Source organism: Columba livia, chromosome 27, assembly GCF_036013475.1.
Source record: "Columba livia isolate bColLiv1 breed racing homer chromosome 27, bColLiv1.pat.W.v2, whole genome shotgun sequence".
Classification (NCBI taxonomy): domain Eukaryota; kingdom Metazoa; phylum Chordata; class Aves; order Columbiformes; family Columbidae; genus Columba; species Columba livia.
The window spans coordinates 788480-810357 of NC_088628.1; the positions used below are offsets into that span (position 1 = coordinate 788480).

General features: G+C 45.5%; 1 protein-coding gene across 14 annotated transcripts in view; it reads left to right on the plus strand.

Annotated features, from left to right (window-relative positions):
• The window catches only part of MYO9B (myosin IXB), a 40114-nt gene that overhangs the window by 17362 nt on the left and 874 nt on the right, over positions 1–21878 (plus strand). For 3 of the 14 annotated variants that reach the window (XM_065042433.1, XM_065042432.1, XM_065042444.1), the window contains 35 exons: positions 91–220; positions 949–1038; positions 1260–1376; positions 1645–1779; positions 3187–3308; positions 3892–4033; positions 4299–4494; positions 5051–5126; positions 5531–5620; positions 6609–6719; positions 8303–8342; positions 8839–8961; positions 9360–9440; positions 9625–9735; positions 10264–10386; positions 10636–10785; positions 11402–11568; positions 11937–12896; positions 13423–13489; positions 13728–13858; positions 14414–14571; positions 14705–14895; positions 15353–15451; positions 15934–16110; positions 16588–16629; positions 16762–16873; positions 17047–17117; positions 18235–18427; positions 18732–18860; positions 19003–19108; positions 19506–19637; positions 20140–20263; positions 20701–20748; positions 21191–21330; positions 21616–21743. In XM_065042433.1, the coding sequence (XP_064898505.1) occupies positions 91–220; positions 949–1038; positions 1260–1376; positions 1645–1779; positions 3187–3308; positions 3892–4033; positions 4299–4494; positions 5051–5126; positions 5531–5620; positions 6609–6719; positions 8303–8342; positions 8839–8961; positions 9360–9440; positions 9625–9735; positions 10264–10386; positions 10636–10785; positions 11402–11568; positions 11937–12896; positions 13423–13489; positions 13728–13858; positions 14414–14571; positions 14705–14895; positions 15353–15451; positions 15934–16110; positions 16588–16629; positions 16762–16873; positions 17047–17117; positions 18235–18427; positions 18732–18860; positions 19003–19108; positions 19506–19637; positions 20140–20263; positions 20701–20748; positions 21191–21330; positions 21616–21743 (5012 nt within the window). Of the gene's footprint in view, positions 1–90; positions 221–948; positions 1039–1259; positions 1377–1644; positions 1780–3186; positions 3309–3891; positions 4034–4298; positions 4495–5050; positions 5127–5530; positions 5621–6608; positions 6720–8302; positions 8343–8838; positions 8962–9359; positions 9441–9624; positions 9736–10263; positions 10387–10635; positions 10786–11401; positions 11569–11936; positions 12897–13422; positions 13490–13727; positions 13859–14413; positions 14572–14704; positions 14896–15352; positions 15452–15933; positions 16111–16587; positions 16630–16761; positions 16874–17046; positions 17118–18234; positions 18428–18731; positions 18861–19002; positions 19109–19505; positions 19638–20139; positions 20264–20700; positions 20749–21190; positions 21331–21615; positions 21756–21878 lie in introns of all 14 variants that reach the window. The other 11 variants (XM_065042435.1, XM_065042436.1, XM_065042445.1 and 8 more) reach the window with 9 other exon arrangements.

Here is a 21878-nt window from a genome sequence, read left to right on the forward strand (position 1 = left end):
GACAAGCTCTTGAAGCAGAATTAAGTCTGCTAGCCTGTCATAATGAACTCGTAAGAAGAATTCTTCTAAAGTTCCATTTTTCTTCCTTAGGATTTTTTCAATACTTTCAGCTATTCTTTATTTGGGCAACATCACGTACAAGAAGAAAGCGACAGGTCGTGAAGAAGGGTTGGAAGTGGGACCTCCCGAAGTGTTGGACATTCTTTCCCAGCTTTTGAAAGTAGAGTATTTCTCTTCAGCTCTGTTTGATCTTACTGTCACGGGGGAAAGCTAAGGGGCAGGCTGGCAAGGGTGATACTGTTGTGGGCGTCTATTCCAGGCCACCAGATCAGGGTGAGGAAGTTGACGAGGCCTCTGCAGACAGCTGAGAGCAGCCGCACAGTCACAGGCCCTGCTTGTGCTGGGGGATTTGAACTCCCCTGATGTTTGTTGGAAGGACGACTTGGCCAGGCAGCCCCACTCCAGGAGGTTCCTGCTCCATGGGGGATTGCACTGGATGAGCTTTCCCGGTCCCTTCAACCCCTGACACTCTGGGGTTCTGTGATTCTGCATTTTACAGCAAACGAGGCAACAAGATATTCAAGTATCTAGATCCACAGCATTTATCTTGTGAGAGGTGAAATGGATGAAATCGGTGCAATTATTTGGGTTAGAGATGGAATCTGGCCCATAGCGTGGAAGTAGAATTTGTTTATTCAGTAATCATAGAGCCAAGCAGGAGTTAATTTGTTGGATTTGTGTTCCTGGCCACCACAGGGAAACATGTGAATGCATCTAAGCTGAGAATAATTTAAAGAAGTTGAGGACTAAAGAGTTTGAGTTGTAAAGCTATTGATAGAATGTAGCTGTTGTGAAAGAACGTACATTTCTCTGAGGACACTGCTGTTGCCATCAGGTCACTCATTGGCGAGTCTGAGGGTGACAATAACTCTTGTTCTTGTTCTGAAGGTGAAACGAGAAATTCTAGTAGAAGTGCTAACAAAAAGAAAAACTGTGACTGCCAACGATAAGCTTATTTTGCCATATAGTCTCAATGAGGTGAGTAAAAGAACACTAGCAGTATTATTTTAAATGCTTAGCCTTTTGTAGCCTGAAGAGCAAGTCTAATACAGCACGCTTTCACGTTTAGAAGTTAGTGCTAAAGGAAAATTGTAGTTTATTTATCTCTGCTGGGATTGCAGCCTTCGAGTGACACTGCTCTGAAATAGAAATGCTCTTTTTAAACCAAGTTCTGAATGTTGTTTCATCTCCATCTCCAGGCAATAACAGCTCGTGATTCGATGGCCAAGTCCTTATACAGTGCCCTGTTTGACTGGATTGTGCTGCGGATTAACCATGCGCTCCTTAATAAGAAGGACATGGAGGAATCTGTTACAGTAAGTTTCTCACAAGAATGAGTCTCTACAGCCAGTTGTGTATTGGGAGCTCTCGGAGAATCCTACAGATGACGTGGTCAGGTATCTGGGACAGGTTTTGATTCTTCTGAAGTCCCTGATAAATTTCTTGATAACATCTAATTATCTTTGTTTTCACAATAGACAAAACCGTTAAATATTAAAAATCTCTTAGCAAAACCACAGCGCTTTTTGTGCTGTGAAGTCACTATGACAGGTTGCTTAACTACACTTCCACATCTCCTTTCAGTGTCTGTCCATTGGTGTACTTGATATTTTTGGATTTGAAGATTTCGAAACCAACAGCTTTGAGCAGTTCTGTATAAATTATGCAAATGAGCAGCTTCAGTATTATTTCAATCAGCATATTTTCAAATTGGAACAGGTAAGAAATTAGAGTTGCCGAAACAGAAGCTTTTTATCGAGTGCTGATACATTATGCAAACTCAGCCACTATTCCGCCAAGCCCCCTGGCTTGCCTGAGTATATTGCACAGTCTGGGCTGTTGATTGTGGTCTCCCCGGGGCAGAGCGGAGGGGCAGAACCTCTCTGACCCACTGACCGCCCCCTTCTAACCCACCCCAGGATGGCACATATGGTATTTCATCGACAATATGTAGATAACTTTAAACAAGCATTTTAAAGAAAAGAGAATTACCCAATATACAACTTTTATATATAAACATAGTGCTGATGTCCCTGTTCTGTAACTTGTGAGGGAAGCGGCCAGCCAGGCTAAGTAGAGTAAATAGTTACATTGTTTTCTTTTTTCTAATGCCATTTTTCCAAATAAGCTTAATCCTCGAATGACCCATTTCCTGTATCTCTGCGGCATGAGGGCCCTCGGGGGGATCTCTATATCTTTTTAAAGAAAGGCGTTTTTGTGTGTGGAAGACGGCGTTGCAGTTCTGTACTGTGGCGAGCACACTGAGCACTCTGTCGTTGGGCAGGCTGAATTCTACCTATTTAAAAATAATCCATTTCTTGTCGTCGTCGTCATCACGAACAGTGAGAGGTGCCCTTTGTCTTTGTTAAACATAAAACTTATTTGTTAAATTCCTGGGCAATATCTTTTTTTACATAAGCAACTTAGCATTACTGGGCTTATTTCTCCTGTAGGCATTTACAGCGTTAAGGAAAACTGATCTTTTGGCTCCGTGTTTTAATGGGCAGCTTGGCCCGTCAAGCATTTGCATTGTCATTTCAGCAGAAGAGCTTCGTGTTCTCAAAGAGCGCGCCGCGTTTTCTGAACCGAAACGATACACGTTGCTTCCCGAGGGAAGTTCTGCTCTCGATTTGTGGGGCTTAACTGCCTGTTCTGAAACTTCTGCTATGTTGTTTGACAATGGAATTTGGAAATTCTGGAAATTAATATTAAATATTTGTCACTTTTCCTAATATAAGAACTATGGAAGGGAAAAATAGACTTAAATTCCTCCAATAAATGTTTCCCTAGGATTTTAATGATGTAGATGTCCCGTCTCATCCCAAGTTTGCAGACTGTCGGTGGATGGGAAGGCACAGCAAAACATTCTTTTGCCTGTTTTGGTTTTTAAATAGATTTACCCCAAGCATCCGCTGTTGAATGGCTTGTCTAGATAGACCTTTGATCTGACCCGGTACGCCTGCTGTTCTGTTCTTATGTAGATACTTCTCCTTATTTTTGTTTCTGCTGCCTGTCCTGACAAACTGAACTTGCCGTAGCTGTTCAAGGATATCTTTAAGCACTTAGACCGCAGGACGTGGAAGGTCAGGGCGTGTACTGATGAGGGGCTTTTCTTGAGCTACACAGGAGGAATACAAGAGCGAAGGCATCACTTGGCACAATATTGACTATACTGATAATGTGGCCTGCATTCACTTAATCAGCAAGAAGCCCACTGGCCTCTTCTATCTTCTGGATGAAGAAAGCAAGTAAGCAACAAACATCTTCTGGAACAAAATGTGTGGCATGGAGGAGGGAAGGACTGTGGGAGGGAACAGACATACAGCACAGGACAGAGGAGAGGCATGTTGTGGAAGCAAAGGGTCGCCTTGAACGATAATCTACCCTTGAGTTTGCTTCCAATGACCCCAGTATGGTGCTGTTATAAATCAACGCTAAAATCAAACATTGGCTTGAGCACGCTTAAAAACTTTGACTTCTGCATTTTACCATGCAATTACAATTGAGGTAATATGCATGTATGTAAGTCTGTGGAACATTAAGTAGCAAATGTGTTAAATAGTTAACGTGGTGCCTAATTAAGATGAAATGGGAGGAAGCACTGATGTACACTGGAAACCTCAGAATATTCTTCTACTTGTGGGTTTGGTCCAGAAATCAAGCCCACCTCTAGGATTCAGAGCAGCTGTGTAAGTCTGTTATAGTGTAGAGATCTCAGACAAGAAAATACTTTCAGCCAGGATCAATAGACTCCTTAGTCTGTCACCTTTGCACCTCAGTAAACGTGCCGTGTTTGAAAGACAGCTGACTGCTCTTGTTTTGTATTCCTAGTTTTCCACATGCCACCAACCAAACTCTACTTGCAAAATTCAAACAGCAGCACGAAGACAACAAGTTTTTTGTTGGAACGCCGGTGATGGAGCCTGCTTTTATTATTCGACACTTTGCTGGGAAAGTTAAATACCAGATAAAAGTAGGTGATAGATCTGATGGCCACAAAAAAGAAGAAATTCTTGCCTTTCTGATAGTTTTGTCAGAGTGCAGAAAATGTGCTGGGAATGGGCTGGGTCAGTTGTGTCCTCAGATGTAGGTTTTTTTGGTGGTGGTCTAGACTTGAGGATAATGCCTCCTATGGTTAGAATTATGTAGAATAATGAATCATTCTGCATAGTGATTAACACCTTGAGTCAAAACACAGCGTTCTTGAGAGCTCGTGGTTCGATGTTCCTGTTTTGCAGGATTTCAGAGAGAAAAATATGGATTACATGAGACCAGATATCGTCGCTTTGCTCCGAAGCAGCGACAGCGCTTACGTGCGGGAGCTGATCGGGATGGACCCCGTGGCCGTGTTCCGCTGGGCCGTGCTGCGCGCGGCCATTCGCGCCATGGCTGTCTTTGCAGAAGCTGGACGCCAGAGAGCTCAGAAGACTGCAGGTACGGTGCGAAACACCAGGAACGCTTTCAAACACCGGGCAGTTGCTTAGTGCTTGGTGACAGAACCGGTTTACGGCAAAACCATGTTGTCCACGTGTGGTCGTGCTTTGGTACTACTTGTGCAAATGGCGCAATGCTCACGCACCAAAGACGCTGTCGCTGTTTTACTGGAGACAATTCAGACGTGCTCCTGCAATAAGTGCACCGTTTCCAGCAGGCTTGGCCAAATTTGAAGCCATATTTGTAAAAGCTGGGCAAAACATTTCTAGTTCTAGTGCACGCTCATCGCTGGTTTTGATCTTCTCAGAGCTCCCTGAAGCTTCAAATGAATATTCAGGATTAAATACTAATTCTGAAAAGCTTTTCTGAGCAGCTGCAATTCACTATCTGGCAGTTGGGAGTTTGAGAAACAAAGCTTGATAACTAAAGTACTAGACAAAAACTCCAGGGCCTTGGATAGATATTTTGCTTGTTATCCTCAGTGTTTTGTGGTTGTTTTTAATGTGTTGTGCTCATGTCTCTGTCAAAATTCAACCTGTTGATTATTTCACAACAGGAGTGGTACGTCAAGGACCCAGAGTTCCTCTTGGAGAACTCCAGAGATCAAATACACCAATAGAAAAAGTTTATCGGTGAGAAACGCATGTTTAACCTGTGTCGAAGAAAAGTCTGAGTCACGTTTTCGTATATCAAATGTCAACTAGATCTTTCCACAGCAAGTTTTATTTCTTCTGTCTTGTTTTGTTTGGCCCTTTTAATATTATGAAAACAATACTTATCTTATTTTCGGCAAGACCCGGTACTGCCAAATGTCAGTGACAGCCTCACTTCACTTACCCCTGACTTTCTGGCTTCTCTGTCCTTTGTTGCTGTGTGTTCCTGGGCAACCAGCCTGTGTCCCTGGGGGATTTCTAGGAGCCCTCATGTTTTTGCAGCCCTGTGACTTGGTTAGGAGGCAGGACAAGGCCTATAGAGCTGCCTCCACCCGTTTGCCTTTCGATGGGTTATTCAGGTTTTGTACGTGTTCCTTTTGCAGCTGCTCAATGCTTGATTTCTCATTTGATTGTTCTGAGGATTTCGATATAAATGCTTTTGAAGACATCATTTCTTTTTATGAAAACAAGAAGTAAGTAGCACTAGGCTGGCACTTAGAGGCCAGGGAGGCACATGCCTGGACAGACTGACCTTCTGAGCGTGCTCTGCGTAAAAGTGACGTACGCACAAAGCAGTGACTTCTGCTGCTTCATAATTACTTCATCACAGACAGTCTCTGTCACCTGTGACAACCCAGAACTGAAGATACAATTGGGCTGAAAGGATTGGTCACGGCATAACGCATTTATTTCCTTGCCATATCTTAAACCAAAGTGTTGATGTTCAAAAATGTTCAGAGGTACCAAGGGGAGGAAGCAACTGTCTGTAATGATGTTGCTGCCTCAGCGAGCAGCTCAGGGTGGCGATAGCATCTGACAACCAGAAGTGATTCTTACGCTTCTGTTATTTTTGGTTTGTGCCTCTCTGGAGAGTAAAGAAGGTAAGTTCTGTGCAGAGACACTTCGCAAGCACGGTGCATGCTTAAAATGATGGAGTCTGCCACAACTTGGCGACCATCCCAGGCTTACTTGGAAAAGCTAAACATGAATAAAGTGGAAATGGAAATGAAAAACAAAATGTCATCAAATATTCCTGTGATGAGTAGTTTTTAACTTTTCCGGCGGTCAAATCTCTATATAAAACCATTTACTGCTTGATTATAAAGAAGCTTATGTTATCCGAAAAGCCTATTTAGCTTAAAATGTTCCTTGCGTATTAAGTACCTTCTGCTAAATTTCTGTTTTCTGAATTGATGGCTCAAGAATTTACACAAAAAGGCAAAATTAGAGAATAAGCTTAGTATGAGACCCTGGTAATTCAATTTTAGGGCACTAACAGAAGAGAAAGTGCTGATCTGCCATCAGAATCATTCATGCTTAGGCAAAAGTAGCCTGGGATTGACCTGCTGCTGTTTGGCGCACACTTGGTGATGGGATCTCTGGGGTTTTAACTCCTTTCCCCCCCACTGTCTCCTGCTGTGTATCTGTTTGCCATCTCTGTTTTGCTGTGACTCATTTTAGAGACATGCATGAACAAATCATCGCAAGTATCAAAGGACTTCCCTGGCAGGGTGGGGATCCCTGCAAGCTGCTTCGGTCACTCAGTCGACTCCAACACCGCTCCCACTTCATGTGAGTTCTGGTGCTCGAGGTATTGCTTTGAAAGTGCAGCAATATCCAAGCAGTTACTCCAGTCCGTTGAAAAGATACTTGCGCCAAGCTTGTCTTCTGCAAAAAAAAGCCAAATAAGACAAAAATAAAATAATTCCTTCTAAAAAAATATAAAGGCTTTGAGAACACTTTATCGCTTCGTTGCGTTAGCTGCAAGCCAAACCTACTTTTCATGTAAACTTGCTTTAAAACCCAAGTGTGTAGTATGGGCTTGTTGCAAAACATTTGACAATGAAATTGCTCACAAGTTATGATTAATGGTTTCCTGAAACCCAGGATGCCGATGCTGTGTATATTCCTGGGTTAGGTTTCTTTACGTGTGTACGCCTATAGATGTGTAAGAAAATCATTCTGGTCCCTGGTATTTGCTGGAAGGACGACTCGGGCGGCCAGCCCCAGCCCAGGAGGTTCCTCCAGCGCCTCGAGGATAACTCTGTGATGCCAAGGGTGGAGGAGCCGACTAGGAGAGGGGCCCTGCTGGACCTCGTCCTCACTGACAACGAGGGGCTGGTTGAGGCGGTAAAGGTTGAGGGCTGCCTGGGCTGCAGCGACCATGAGATGGGGGAGTTCAGGATCTCCTGTGGCAGGAGCAGGATAGCAAGCAGAATTGCAGCCCTGGACTTCAGCAGGGCAAACTTTGGCCTTTTCAGGCAATTGCTGCGGGAAATCCCATGGGCAAGGCTGCTTGAAGGCAAAAGGGCCCAAGATAGTTGTTGGTGTTCAGGGGCTGTTTCTACCGGGCACAAGATCAGAGCATCCCGACACGTAGGAAGTCGAGGAAGGAGCCAGGAGAGCTGCGTGGCTGAACAGGAGCTGCTGGGTGTGCTCAAGTGGGAGAGGAGAGTTTCTAGATCATGCAAGGAGGGGCTGGCCACTCGGGGAGAATATCAGGCTGTTGTCAGAGGGTGTAGGGATTCTGGGATATAATAAATAAATGTGAAGTGAGCGGCGTGGAGCTGGAAGGTGCCTCACGTTATGGAGCTCACAGGTCCACGGTGTGGGGGTGTGAACTCCAGCCTGTTCCTACCAGCTCGGGGTTTGCTGTGGGGCGAGAGCTGCGCCCAGGGCTGTGTGGTGCCGGGGTGATCTCAGACCCGTCAGATCCCAAGCGGAATGCTGGGCGTGTTGTCCTTCCGTGAGCAGTTAAGGGCTTTCCCAGCAGTAACTTCTGTGTTTTGATGCGATAGTGCCTTAGTATCGTGATAAGAATTCAGTGACTGTTGAGTTAGCAAATAGAAAAGCTTCCACGAGAGCACTCTGTGCACCAGTGCGGTTTTTAATAGCTTTACCTTTAGAGAAAACGTTTCACTTTGGAAAGCTTCCAATACCTACAGAATTAATTTAAAAACGAAATCTCGTCGCGAAGCAGTTTGCATTTCTGGCATCGGGCACTTGTGAGAGATGTGCACGAACGCACCCGCTGCTCTTGTGCTGATTTCCTGCTGTCCTTATCTTGCCTCAGAAATTGCACCAACTTATTGTTTGCTGAAATCACCAAAAATTATGTGTATTTTTTTCTTAAATGATCTTTAATGTTTTAACAGGAAAAATAGAGGTACCAAACAAAAGCAGATCATTCCCAAGGTAAAGTTATTCAGTAAATTTAGTTTTCTTTGGTTTGTTTCTTTCACTTTGAACTTTCGTTTTGATTGATAGAACTTATTTCAGAAAATACTGTTTCAAAGTGTAGGGAAGTTGTATCCTTTAACCTCTAGAACTTCCTTTTTGACAATCTAAAGGATAAGTAACTGTTCACCTTTGTAACAAGAGCTGACAGGAAAAAGTTGTGAATTGGCATGTGTTTAACTAGACTAAAGACGCCGTTTCTAATCAAGTCATGGAAGGCAAACAGAGTGTTTGCGTAATTCACCTCGTTCACCTTACGCTCTTGGGATGGGGCAATGTAAAAGTCTCACTCTTAAGAAGATTCTTTCGTCCAAAATAGCAGCAGTCAGGAAGTGTAACGTTGTTTAATGTGGAGCTCTAGGTAGTTGGTTTGTTTTCTTCCTCGCTTTGATGCAGATGGAAATATTTCCTCTTCAGTTAAGAGACTTTGTTGATTATGAAAACTTTCTTCTAGAACTTGCTGGATTCCAAGTCTCTGAAGCTCATTGTGAGCATGACCCTGCATGATCGAACCACAAAATCCCTCCTGCACCTGCACAAAAAGAAGAAACCCCCCAGCATCAGCGCGCAGTTCCAGGTGGGTGCACCCTGACCTCCTGGGAGCAGACCTTGGTCTGGCCTAGGCTGAGCTTGCTTGGAAGACAAGCTATTTTTTATTCCTCGGATTCATTTAAAGCAAGGTTTATTACTTGATTAAGGTTAGACTATGTTTAGAGATCACCGTTATACTATGAAATGTTAGTTTGCTTGTACAATGAGCCTCATCCTTATATGCAGATGGAGCGCTATTGTAACATCATATGTAAACCCCGGCGTGCAATACGGGAGAAGCTCCGTGTCGGATGAAATAGGGTTGTGTAGCGACCACACCTGAAAGAACCTGATTGCTGAGGAAGAAGCTGTACTGCTGCCAAACACAACTCGAAATGGGGATATCTGAATACAAAGTAAATGTTTCTGCCTATTTCGTTTCAGACTTCACTTAGCAAGTTGCTGGAGACCCTGGGTAAAGCTGAGCCCTTCTTCATCCGCTGCATCCGCTCCAACGCCGAGAAGGTAACGCTGAGCCAAGCGCTGAGGATCTCGCTCTCCCAGCCCTGTAATATCTCTTGGATTTGTTCACTGTCATTCTGTACAAAAGTGAAGGGCAACCAGGGTCCAAAACCAGAATGTGCTTTTTCTTCTGGACAGAAATAGGACTCCAGGCATTCACGAGCTGTTCACTGCTGGTGTTTTTCAGAAAGAGATGCTTTTTGATGAAAACTTGGTGCTTCAACAGTTAAGATACACTGGCATGCTAGAAACTGTGCGGATCAGAAGATCTGGCTACAGTGCCAAATACACATTCCAGGTACGTGGAAGTGGATTATGCGTTCAGAAATAGCTGCTCTTTTTGGAAAAGCACTCGTTGCCTCGGAGTCTTTTGTGTCTCTCTTTATATGAAGCTTGTGACCACTTGGAATGAACTGTAAAAATTCACGGTAGTTTTGACAGAGGTGACATGTTGTGGTATAAACTATTGTGTGAGTCATCTGCTAGGAAATTGTTCACTTGTTGCAGGAGGAAAAGCATTCTGAGGATCGTGCTGCAGGTACGAGCAACCAGTGCTGACGCTACTGGCTCCATATGTGAACTGGTTGTCTAGAAAACGCTCTGTGTGTATGTAGCTTTATAGATCACATAGAGGTGATCGTTACTGTTAGAGGTTGAATGAAGACTGTGTTTTACAAAGTAGGAAAAAATGACTCGATTTGGAGTGAGAAATAGGTACTTTCAAACCCTTGTAGCACAGATAGCTTAATTTGGGAAATCCAGTTAAAATATCTGAACTTGCGAATTGCCTTCTAACCTGGATCTCTTGCTGCCTCTGCTTTTGCAGGAATTCATTGACCAGTTTCAGGTGTTACTGCCCAAAAATGCCAAAGCCTCGAAGGAAGACATTTGTGTTTATTTGCATAAACTAAAACTGGATGAAAACTACTATCAAATAGGAACGACCAAGGTCTGTGAAACTTTCTGTAAGCCACTAAGAAATACTGACGTACGCTGCAAAATTGAGGGCAGTTCATTTACACGTTACTCTCTTCTGCATTTTGTATTTAAATTAGCAGGTGTCAGTAGTTGCCTCTTTGGTTTTTTGTCAGCTGGTGAGGTTTGGTTCAGTTGTAAGTGTAGCTATGCTCATTTTTCAGCTCATGGAGATACCTCCAGCAGAGACTCCTGATTGATGAACTTCTCTTTGACTGAGCAGGTCTTTATGAAAGAGGCTGAACGGCAGGTGCTACAGGATACACTACACAAAGAAGTGATCAGGAAAATCGTCCTCCTTCAGAGCTGGCTCAGGATGGTTTTAGAACGGAGACGCTTCCTCAGGACACGGCAGGCGGCCGCCGTTTTACAGGTATCGTCAAGAATCGCCGGCCTTGTCTTCCTAAAACCAAACAAGGCTGGTTTGGAAGTAGTTTTGAGGTTTTGCCATCTCTTCCGTTGTAGCTGTTCCTATTGCAAACAACTGCAAAAAATGTTGGTTCTTAAATATGGTGACTTTACATTCATATAAAGGAGACTAGAAATCTTTGTAGTGGAATTTGTTGCTCCCTGAATCCAGAATTTAGTGATAAGCTAACCATGGAAATCAGGCAGATTTCACAGAATCCCAGAATGTCAGGGGTTGGACGGGGCCTCGGAAGCTCATCCAGTCTTCTTTTAAAGACCAAATCCTGTTAGTTTTCATTTTGACACTGCTTGGCCGAACTGATAGTATCACATCTTCCGAAATGAGCTCAGTTACTGCAGCTTCTTTTAATAAGACCTTTAGGTTACTGAACGCTTGCTGACAGATCAGGTTGCCTGGAGGTGAGACACTTAACTTTTCATTGCTGTCTGAAACTATTTCTGCAAAAAGACACAGGTGTAGCTGCACAAACTGTGAATCAATTTTGTATGATTTAATCAGCTCAAAGAACGCTCCCCACCGCGAGGTACCCCTCTCTTATTGCAGCAATCTCCCCTCTTAGGCTTGCTGGCGTTCCCGCTGCGTTAGGGTGGCGCTGCAGAGGAATAACGCTGCCGTTGAGATTCAGTCGGCGTGGCGAAGGCACAGGGAGCGCAGACGCTACCTCGAGCGGAGGAGGAGGATTTGTCTCCTGCAAGCCATGGTCAGAGGGCATCTCCAGCGCAAGAGGTGAGGGAAGAGCAGCAATAGGACATGGAAACGTGTGTTTTAACCACTTGGCTTCACTTGCCAGGCTCAGCTTCTGTGTGATATGTTGACTTAGTAAGCAACTTAAAGATGGTTATTGCCACGTGAAACTGCAGCTGATGTCAAATGGCTGCTGGTGTGTGGAGAGTGATTGAGCACTTAGTGCTGGCGCGTTATTCAGCTGGGCCAGGTTGAGGAAGCAGCCGTCCCTGCAGCCATACTGGGATTGGAAGTGTATTTGCACTTTGTGGCCGTACTGCCATTTAACCCGCTGCTTTCAAACAGCTGGGTACATTTCTTGACTGCTGTGCATTAAACATTCGTGTTCTTGTCTTACAAATTCTTAACAGGTTTCAGAAAATGGTCATGGAAAAGCAGAAAGCTGAAGAAAAGGAGAGAGAAATGCAGGAAGGTCTAGACAGAGGGAACGATGAAGGCCAGGATGAGCTCAGTGAAGCGGCCACAGCTCCGCTGCCTGTGGAACACAAGTCAGAGCTGGATGAAGCTGTTGGGCACAGAAACGAAGCTCCAAATGAGGAAGCTGAAAACATGAGCTCGTGTGAAAACGCCGCATTTCTCCAGAAGAATGTGGCAGAGGCTTCGGAGAAAGCAGCAAACAACCGAGAGAAACGCGAGTCTCGCCGGCAGAGGGGGCTGGAACACAACGAGTTACAGAACAAGCACGTCCTGTTTTCCTTCAAAGGACCGTGTTTGCTGTGCCACGAGGAACAAACCTCTTCTGAAGAGGCTCCGGAAACTGTTCCGGGGCTAGAGAAATCCACAGAACAAGATACGGTCCCCCAAGGAAGCAACGAGGGAAGGAAAAGTCCCAGTGAAGAAAAAGCTCTTTCAGACAGCCCAGTGTCAAGCGAGACAAAAGAAAGCGGCTCTATTCCTGAGCAACCACCTGGATCAGAAGGGGAGAACATAGATGATAAGGCAGTTGGTGGAATGAAAACACAAGGGAATCAAAATAACCAGATAAAAGGCAGCCAAAGCTTCACCTGCCCTGAAAGGCCAACAAATCTTGCACTGAATCTGCATCACACGCTGTCTGCTGCTGGGAGCCTTCAGAATTCAGCTGAATGCTGGGCGGAGAAAAACAAGAGTCTTGTTCGGAAGACAACCAAAGATCTGGATAGTCCCACTTCTTCCCAGATCCAGAGATATGTGGACGACCCAGGGAAACTAAAGTACAAGAGGGAGAAGTGGAAAGGGAAGAGGCAGACCGATGCCGGTCAGAACGAGATGCTGAGCCAGTCTCTGGACGAAAGGACGCGAGCGGATAAGTCTCCTCAGGATCAGCTGGAGTAAGGGCAGCTTCCGACTTACCTGTTTTGTGAAAAAAGTCAGAATATCTGTAGTATTTAAAAATAGACGGAGGGCTCCTGAGAGCCTGGGAGGAAATAGAGCTGTGAGCAGCCACTGCTTTCTCTTGGCTGCCCGTCCCCGGTCTTGCCGTTGAATTTGTCCAGGTTGAATGTTTTCAGAAGCAAACAAAAGACAGAGCCTGCCGCACTGGATTAAAATGAGAGTCAGGGCTTCAGTTAAAGCAGTGGCTGGAGTTTATTTTCATGTCTCTTTTGACCATTGAAAACAAGATGTTCTTGGCCTGCAGTTTGCAAGCATCATCCTTCTGATATGGCAGGAAATCTGGCGTACCCAGTTTTTTACTTCTCCAGTCCATTTTGCGTTCAAAAGGGAGTTGGGAGAGTTGATCAGGATTCTCTCTCAGATGTAACGTTGTTACGTGGGGTATTTAAAAAGTGGTAAATACTAAGAGGCTACAGACTTTTAGAAAATACATATTCTGAAACTAATCTTGTAACGTTGCAGGAAGAAGGGGAGTTCGTCTTCGTTAAGTGATCTCTCAGCACTGGCCCAATCTGTTGCCATGAATCAGGTACTGGTGCGAATCATTAGCAAATACTGTACAATTTGAAAAGTTAATTTTTAATAAATGGACCCTTGACCAAAGCATTAAATATACTTGGATCTTATATTAGTAAGCTAATATCTATTGAATAAAGTGTTATGTCCTCAAGCAAATGTTTGTCCACCATCCTAGTTTTTAAAACCATTTAAAGAATCTGTTTCACTTAATATTTAGTTCTTTTGACTGCTCCTCCTCTCTGCTGCAGCAATCACCAGACACGATAGAAGAAGAAAAAGGCAGCAAGAAATATCCTGTGCAAAAGAAGCCCGGTGACCTCTTACCTACCTCAGATGCCGTGGTTTCCATGCAGTCAGCAAGTCAGCAAATAGACACCAAGTGCGTATCCCGTGTGTGCCTGACCTGCCTTAACGAAAAGGAAAAGGGGGGAGATTTTCCACTGGTTCATAACACTTGTCGTTCAACTGGTTCTTTTCAACTGAAGAACCACCATCCAGGCTCAGATCAAAGATCCGTGTAGTGTATGGTAGGTCGTCCAGACTGAGAAATAGGACACCACGAGAACAGTTTAAGAACCCAGCAAGCGTATAATAATATAATGGCATTGCCTTCCCTGCTTCTCCAGCTTTGGCATCTGCGGCTCAGGGACTCCTTGAGCCAGAAGTGGTGTCCTGGGTCTGTGATGTGTTGTCTCCGTGTACGTTCAAGGTAGTTAGTGCTCTAATCTAGGAGATATCACAATGTCCAGATGTGCGTTCAGGCTGTCCTGCCTTTTCCCTGCTGCCCAGTCGTTCTGCAGGCTGGGCCTTAGAGACGTGTGCGCAGTGGAGGTTAATCCCGTCCTGGGTGTAGCTGGACTGTTAGAAGAGCCTCTTGTCCTAGAGCCAGCTTCCATTACTCATCTGACAAACTTGTATCTGCTTTTATGTTCAGGTCTGCTTTTAAAAGTCCTTTGCGTAGACTTTTGGGGAAAAAGCCGGATAAGAAGGTTCCAAGGGAGAGTCCCGATGTGATTGATGAAGGAGACGGCCTCTCCCTTGTGTCTTGTATTCTCTTTCCAGAACCAGGAGGAAGCCAGAAGGTTTCAGAAGGTGAGTTTCTTTGACTTAATCCCCAGCTTACTAATAACCATCCTTTCTGTAAAGTTTTGCATGGCTCCTGAGGAAGTAAACACTGCAAGACTCCGTCATCCTGCTTTAATATCCAAACCAATTTCTTTCCCAGCTTCTTCTGGCCAGGCAGGTCGCCCCCAGGCAGGGGAGCGCCCTGCGAAGGAGAGCAGCAAAGCAAAGAAGAACCGGACCATAAAGATCAGCAAGATCTCGAGCGTGTCTCAGAACTGGAGAGCTTCCATGGTCCGGGAGATCGCGAACGCCAATGAGCTGAAACACCTTGATGAGTTCCTCCTAAACAAGGTGAAAGGCACTATGATAAAATTCAGGTGTATGTTCACTGTTTGTGTGGAATTTTAGAGACTGCTTTTCTGGGTGCAAGTTTATATGATGATTTAAAGCCAAGGGGAATTGATTTGGTAGCTCGACCGAATTAGGTGTGTATTAAGATGCTTCCTATTCCTTCCTTTAAGTCTGTGAGTCCATTGTATTATATTTAATCCTGGCGGCATTTGTGTTAGCTCAACATTTGTGTAGAGCTGCAAAAGTATTTATAAAAAAGAAGCATGAGTTGTAAGGAAATGGAGTTCTTTAGAGCCTACCTACCTGACTCCTAGTTTTGTACCATCATCATGCATTAAGAAATGTTATTTTAGGTAACTGGAGGGCTCATAGGTGACTAAGGCCAGCAACTGAAGCTCAACACTGCTCGGATGTCCTTGTTTTAGTGAAATTTGATGCAGATGTGTTTCCCTTCTAGATCAACGATTTACGCTCCCAGAAGTCTGGTGTCGAGTGCTTGTTTTTTGAAGCCACAGAGAAGTTTAGAGGAAACATCAAGACCATGTACTCTGCTCCTGTAAGTAGTAAGTTGGTAGGTGATGAATGAATCGTCTGCAGTTGAAACGCTTGGCCTGCAGCTCTTTGACAAAGCAATTCTCCGCTTAAATTCAAAGCTGATTGTTGGACTTATAAAAAGAACGTTTTCCAGTTCCACTGTAATCTTAAGCAAGCTGGTTTGTTTCCCGTTTCTCATTCACTCAGCCATAACATGTTTTAAGAAGTGGACGGGGTTTGCTGTCTCCAGCCTCTTCACGGTGCTGCGTTCAAGCACCGGGGAGGAGCCAACAGCTTTTCCCATCTCCTGACACGGCCGTGTCGCGGCCACGCGCCCTTCCCCAGCGTAATGGGAACTGTGCTCATTTGTGTCGCCATGGGCCGCTCTCTTGAATTGCGAGCGCTCTTTCTCACCTCTGAACTTAAACACGTACAATACAAAACTGTCTCAACGTTATCCAGAAATACTATCTTCTGAATAATACTTTTTTTTTCTTTCTCTAGAATGGGCAAATCCACGTTGGCTACAAAGATCTGGTGGAAAATTACCAGCTTCTAGTTACAAATCTGGCCAAAAAAAGGGAAGAGAAAGAAGTCAAGCTGGTTTTGAATCTCTTCCAATCCCTTCTGGATGAATTTATCAGAGGATATACGAAAAAAGAGGAATCTGAGCAGCCCAAGGTATAAAACACACTGACACTGGCTGATGGGCCAATTGAACAACGTTACTCTTATAGGATAAGGAACCTGCGTTACCTCAGAAACCTTTTCCATAGCGTTCTTCATTACGTTTGAAACACTTTCCACACGTGAATCACGTATAGAACAAATTCTGAGTGCTGATGCACCTTGTTGGAATTGCTCATTATTTAACTCGCTCAGTATGTTCAGAATCTTAAAGTGTTTGTGCATTTTCTTTGGTGAAAGCTTAGTTCTCCGAAGGCGTTAGAGACAGAACTGCTTTGTCCTCAGGCAGGGAGCACAGGGATTTTTAGGAAGCAGCCGGTGTGAGCTCAGACAGCCCTTGTACTGAGCTGAAGCTGCAGTGTAGGGGCTCGAATGTCTGGGGGTGAAACAGAGTTGGGGAAACTGAATAGGAAAAGAAAGGGAATAGAATGTCTGAATGTCAAAGACTAATGGTGGTCCTGTGCTCTGCAGCAAACCAAAGCCCAGAAGAAGAAACGAAAACAAGATCGTGCAGTAAGTACTTTTCTTTTTGCAATAATCAAAGTTCACAGCTGCACTCACACAACACAGAGAAAATGTTGGAAGAACTTGATTTTGTACTGAACTTCTGTTTTGTTTTGTTTATTCCTTCCTTGCTCCTACCAGATTGAAGAACACAATGGCCACGTGTTCACCAACTACCAAGTGAGCATCCGGCAGTCGTGCGAGCACTGCTCGTCCTACATCTGGCCCATGGAGAAGGCCTGTCTGTGCAGCGGTGAGCGGAATCACCTCCTTCCCACTCCGTTTCAACACGTGCAAGTCGCTTGTAACCTGGGCTGGGGTGGCTTAGCGAGAAGTACATGCGGGTTACGTAGTAAGAGAATGAGACAAGATGCTCGGCATCTTCTTGTGATTTGGAATGTTTGTAACAGTTGCTTCTCTCTCTAGTTTGCAAGTTGACTTGTCACAAGAAATGCATGTCCAAGATACAGAGCAGCTGTACGTCCTGCGGAAAAAAGGTAAGAACTGTACATCTGGGATGCAGTGCTGTGATACGAGTCGCGTACTAAATGCTGCTTTTTCTTGGCAGAAGTTCAAATCCCCCAGCACAAGCAGGGCCTGTGACTGTGCGGCTGCTCTCAGCTGTCTGCAGAGGCCTCGTCAACTTCCTCACCCTGGTCTGGTGGCCTGGAATAGACGCCCACAACAGTATCACCCCTGCCAGCCTGGCCCTTGACTTTCACCCATAGACTCTCAACTTGCCCTTCAAGCCCCAGGGCCTCAAACCTATTACAGGTGGCACCTGGGGAAGCAAAGCAGGCAGGGAGGGGGTTGCCCACGGCCCCGAACTGGAACTCGCTTCCAACCCTCGTCATCTTTTCTGTCCCCTACCTCTGCCCGACAGCGACAGGCAGGGGCTGTCTCAGGTCACCTCCCTCTGCCCCACAGGGCAAGGGGTTCGTCACCTTTTGGGGGGTGTCCCCTGGAGCCTCTCTGAGTGGCACGCCAGGGAGTCACTCCACCAGTCCATCTCCTTGTCACACTCCCTGATGGTCCTCAGCGCCTCAACCTCCTCCTTAGGCTTTGCAGCCATGTAGAGCAGATCCTGCACCTGCTCACAGCTCACACGGGTGGGCGCTGCCATCGTCACCCGGCAGCAGCAGGCTCTGGCACTCCCTGCAGCCGGAGACCTGAACAGCCAGGGCTCAGGGCAGACAGTCTGTCTGAGTTGCTACAGTCAGATGAGGCAATTTGCTACAGGCAAGTGAGCAGCGGACTGAATAAAAATAGCTTGAAAGTTTGCTTCTCTGCCTGCGTATAGTTGGAGCCAGGCCCTGCAGTCGCAGAAACAGAAAATTATTATAAAAGGTGAAACTCAAGCTAATTTGGAAACTTCTCCTTAAAAGTATGTGTGCTGGGTTGGATGAACCGTTGAAGAAATCCTCCCCTGTGTGCCCTAAAGTTTCTTTATTGCTGCAGCTCCAAAAACCTGCCTTATGATCCAAGACTTATAGCAAGCTAGAATAAAACAGTCGGCTCTTGTTTCTGGAAGCATAAGCTAATTGCGGCATCAAACAATGGAATTTTCTCGCTTGGGAACTGGTTTTCATTGTGCTTGGCCTGTTTTGATTCCAGAACGAACAGGATGCAGAACCACGTCATTTTGGGGTGTGTGTGAGTTCCCTGACCAGTGAGAGAAATTCGGTGCCCGTTGTCCTGGAGAAGCTGCTGGAGTACGTGGAGATGCACGGGCTCTACACCGAGGGCATTTACAGGAAATCGGGGTCAGCAAATCGAATGAAGGAGCTGAAACAGCTGCTGCAAGCAGGTCAGGCAATGTTCTGCACCCTTTTGACTTCCTTGTATGACACCAGTTTTCCTCGCAGTTCTCTTCCATCTGGAAGTATCTGCCACTCTGGAGTGTTTTAAAACCAGCTTTTTGGTGGCCATGTGGGCTCTGTTGTTTTTGGCTCCTCAGTACGTATAGGTGACTATCAACACACTTCTTTTTTCCCGAATTGCCACTTTGATTCGGTGAACAGGAGACCTGAATATTTCCAATCTTATTTCTTTGAGGCCCCATTCAGTACCTCAAAAGAACAAGCCGCTCAAAAGAAAACATTTCTTTTCAGATCCACACTCGGTGAAACTGGAGAATTACCCCATTCACACTATTACGGGGATCCTTAAGCAATGGCTGCGGGAATTGCCAGATCCACTCATGACGTCTGCGCAGTACAACGATTTTCTGCGAGCTGTAGGTAGGTTTTGGAGATATTTGAAGGTTTCCCTTCGTCCCATGTTTTCTTATCCTTGATGTCCTGGACCAGATCTCGCTGGCCAGATGGTTTCCAGTTAGTGTTGCACATCAATTCTCATCTTGTGCTTTCTCCCCTTCTGCAGAACTACCTGAAAAACAGGAGCAGCTCTGTGCCATTTACAGTGTCCTCGAACAGCTTCCGCAAGCAAATCATAACACCTTGGAGCGACTCATCTTCCATCTGGTCAAGTAATGTGTTTAATTACTTCATTAGGAGAGGAGCTCTTGGGATAAGTGGCACTGGTGAAGGGGCTGCTCTTAGCCAAGGAACTTGGTCATTTTCCAAGTGGTCCTATTAACACAGGGAAAAGGGATTTCTGAAGAGGAGGCGCTGAGTCACCAGACGTACTTGGAGAGGCTGCCAGACCAGCTTAGCCTGGGTGGCTTCCTGCTCCTTTTTCTGACGCATCAACCTTTTCCTACTTTAGTGTGTGTAAAAGAATTGAAAAAGGCTTCTTTGAAGTGCTGTGTGTACTTCATGCCCTGGAGGCTTCCTTTCGTGTCATTTGTTTGACCAGACTGCTTGTATTCTAGGAAAGCTTGCTTTAAAAGTCTTTGTTTTTTTGTTCTGAACGTGGCATTTCAGAGTGGCGTTGATCGAAGACGTCAACCGCATGTCACCCAACGCCTTGGCCATTGTTTTCGCTCCGTGCCTCTTGCGTTGTCCTGATACCGCTGACCCTTTAACCAGCATGAAGGACGTTTCGAAAACAACCATGTAAGTTCAAGCGGCCTGCTGCAAAGTAGGACTTTGAAATGCGATGGCAGGGCAGTGCTGCTCCCTGCGCTGGGTGCAACCTTCATATCAACCTGAAACGGAGGGTCGAGAGTTGAGAAGCTCTGGCTCTGGTGCTGCGGATTGACAGGCCCTTCTCTGACCCCTTCCACCTCTGAAATTCGAAAACATAAACCTTCAATATCAAATTTGCATTTTACATCAAGGTCATATTTTGGTGGGATTGTACACTAATCATATCTATTTTGCTGACATACAAGCCGTAAGAAATAGTAGGGTATAGAATTAAACTGTCCCCTGCATGTTTGAAAACCCGTGATAATTTCGGGGCAGGTTCTGCCCTTGGTCCTCTTGGCTCTCCTCACCCTCCAGCAGCTCCGGCTCTGCGAGCGTCCCTCGCCATCCCCCTGCGTGACTGGCCTTGTGTCTGTCCCCAGTGAAAACACTATGAAGCTGCTCAATAAACTCTTGCGCTTTTGTCCAGGTGTATTGAGATGCTCATAAAGGAACAGATAAGGAAGTACAAGGTAAAAATGGATGAAATAAATCAGCTGGAAGCAGCTGAGAGCATCGCTTTTCGACGACTCTCGTTGCTTCGGCAGAATACAGTAAGTATTGAAAGAAAGCACAGAACCACACCGCTGGGCAGAAAGCGTCCCCTCAGTTTCTTGGGAAGGGTTGTGCTATTATTTATCCTGTCCTGCCCATTCAGTAAGCCAAACGCCAATTGCAAGATAAGAAGAAGAGGGAGTTACACTTGCCCAGAGCTGTAGGTAGGAGCTCTAAGTAAATATCCAGCCTCGCTGGAGGCTGCTCAGTGAAGGTGCAGGGGTGGGATCTGCTCTCGCAGCGCTGGAGATCTGTGTCCATGTAATCCAGCCAGAACTGAGGCTGCTGAGACTCTACGTGGGGAAAGTTCCTTCGCTCCAGAGGCGGGCAAAACCCTGCAAAAATACACTTGTTCTTGTGGTTTTGTTGAGCTGATTGAAACAAACCAACCTGCTCAGAAGCTGATACAGTGAATTTGGTCTCCGTCTCTCTCTAGCTCTGGCCTGTAAAACTTGGGTTTTCTTCCCCGTATGAGGGGATGCTGGTATGTACCTTCAAAGTGCACGTGGTTTTCTTATTGCATGACGAAAATACTCGCTACTCATATTTTAACGTGGTTTTAAATACTCTTTTGAACATTCGAGGCTGCATGTTTGGTGCAACTTTCTCCCCAGGCTGCATGCAGGGCTGGTCCTGTCCTCACTTGGTGTTTTATAGAAATCCTGAATGTAACTTGTATTGGATGTAATAATGTTACTTATAAGTGACTACTAAAACTAAGCTGAGGCTGGTAAATCTAATTACTATGCTTCAAAACCAAAAAGTGAATAGAAACATTTCTGTTACTTCTGGAAACTAACAGCTCTTCATCCATCCTGTCATGAGTTTGACCTGCTCACTTGTCTTCCACCTTGCAACTAGTAGACACTCAGGACTTGTGTTGCTTCTTGGGACTGAGCTGTGTTACACGGGCGCGTGTCTTGCAGAGTAAAAGCTCGCAGGCCAGGGGAAGTGACAGTGGCAGCTCAGAACTGGACCTGCTGCGCGAAGAGGAGGAGGTTTCTGAAGCCGATAACCGCGAGAAGGAGATTCTCATTGACCGCATACAGTCCATAAAAGAGGAAAAGTACGTCGCCCTTTACCTCTGTAGGTTGTGCTCTTTGCGGCTGGAGGTGACACAGGCACTAAAGCAGCGTGCCTGCTGTCCAAAGTCATCTAGTTAGTTGTGTTCTTTAGGCTTTTATGAAGGTGACAAGGAAAATGCAAAGAATTAACTGAGAGGAAACACCATGAGAATTAATATTTAATGGCTACACACGGGAAGGTTTACCTCTGAAACAGCTGCTGAATAGAGCTGCTCGTGTCGGAGGTACCGTCTTTCTATAGTGCTCCAGTCTCTGTTTTGCCATAGGGAGGATATAACTTACCGGTTACCTGAGCTTGATCAGCGCGGCTCTGATGAGGAGAACGTGGACTCGGAGACGTCAGCGAGCACCGAGAGCCTGCTTGAGGATCGGCCGGGCCGGGGGGATGCCGAAGGTCAGTATTAAGGTAGTGTGTGCTTTTTTATTCTACATCTTTCACTGCGTACAGCCAGCTGACCAGATGTTGTCTGGTCGCAGTTGCTTGTATCAAGTTACATTTTTATGCGTGCTTTCAGTATCTAAGTGTCTT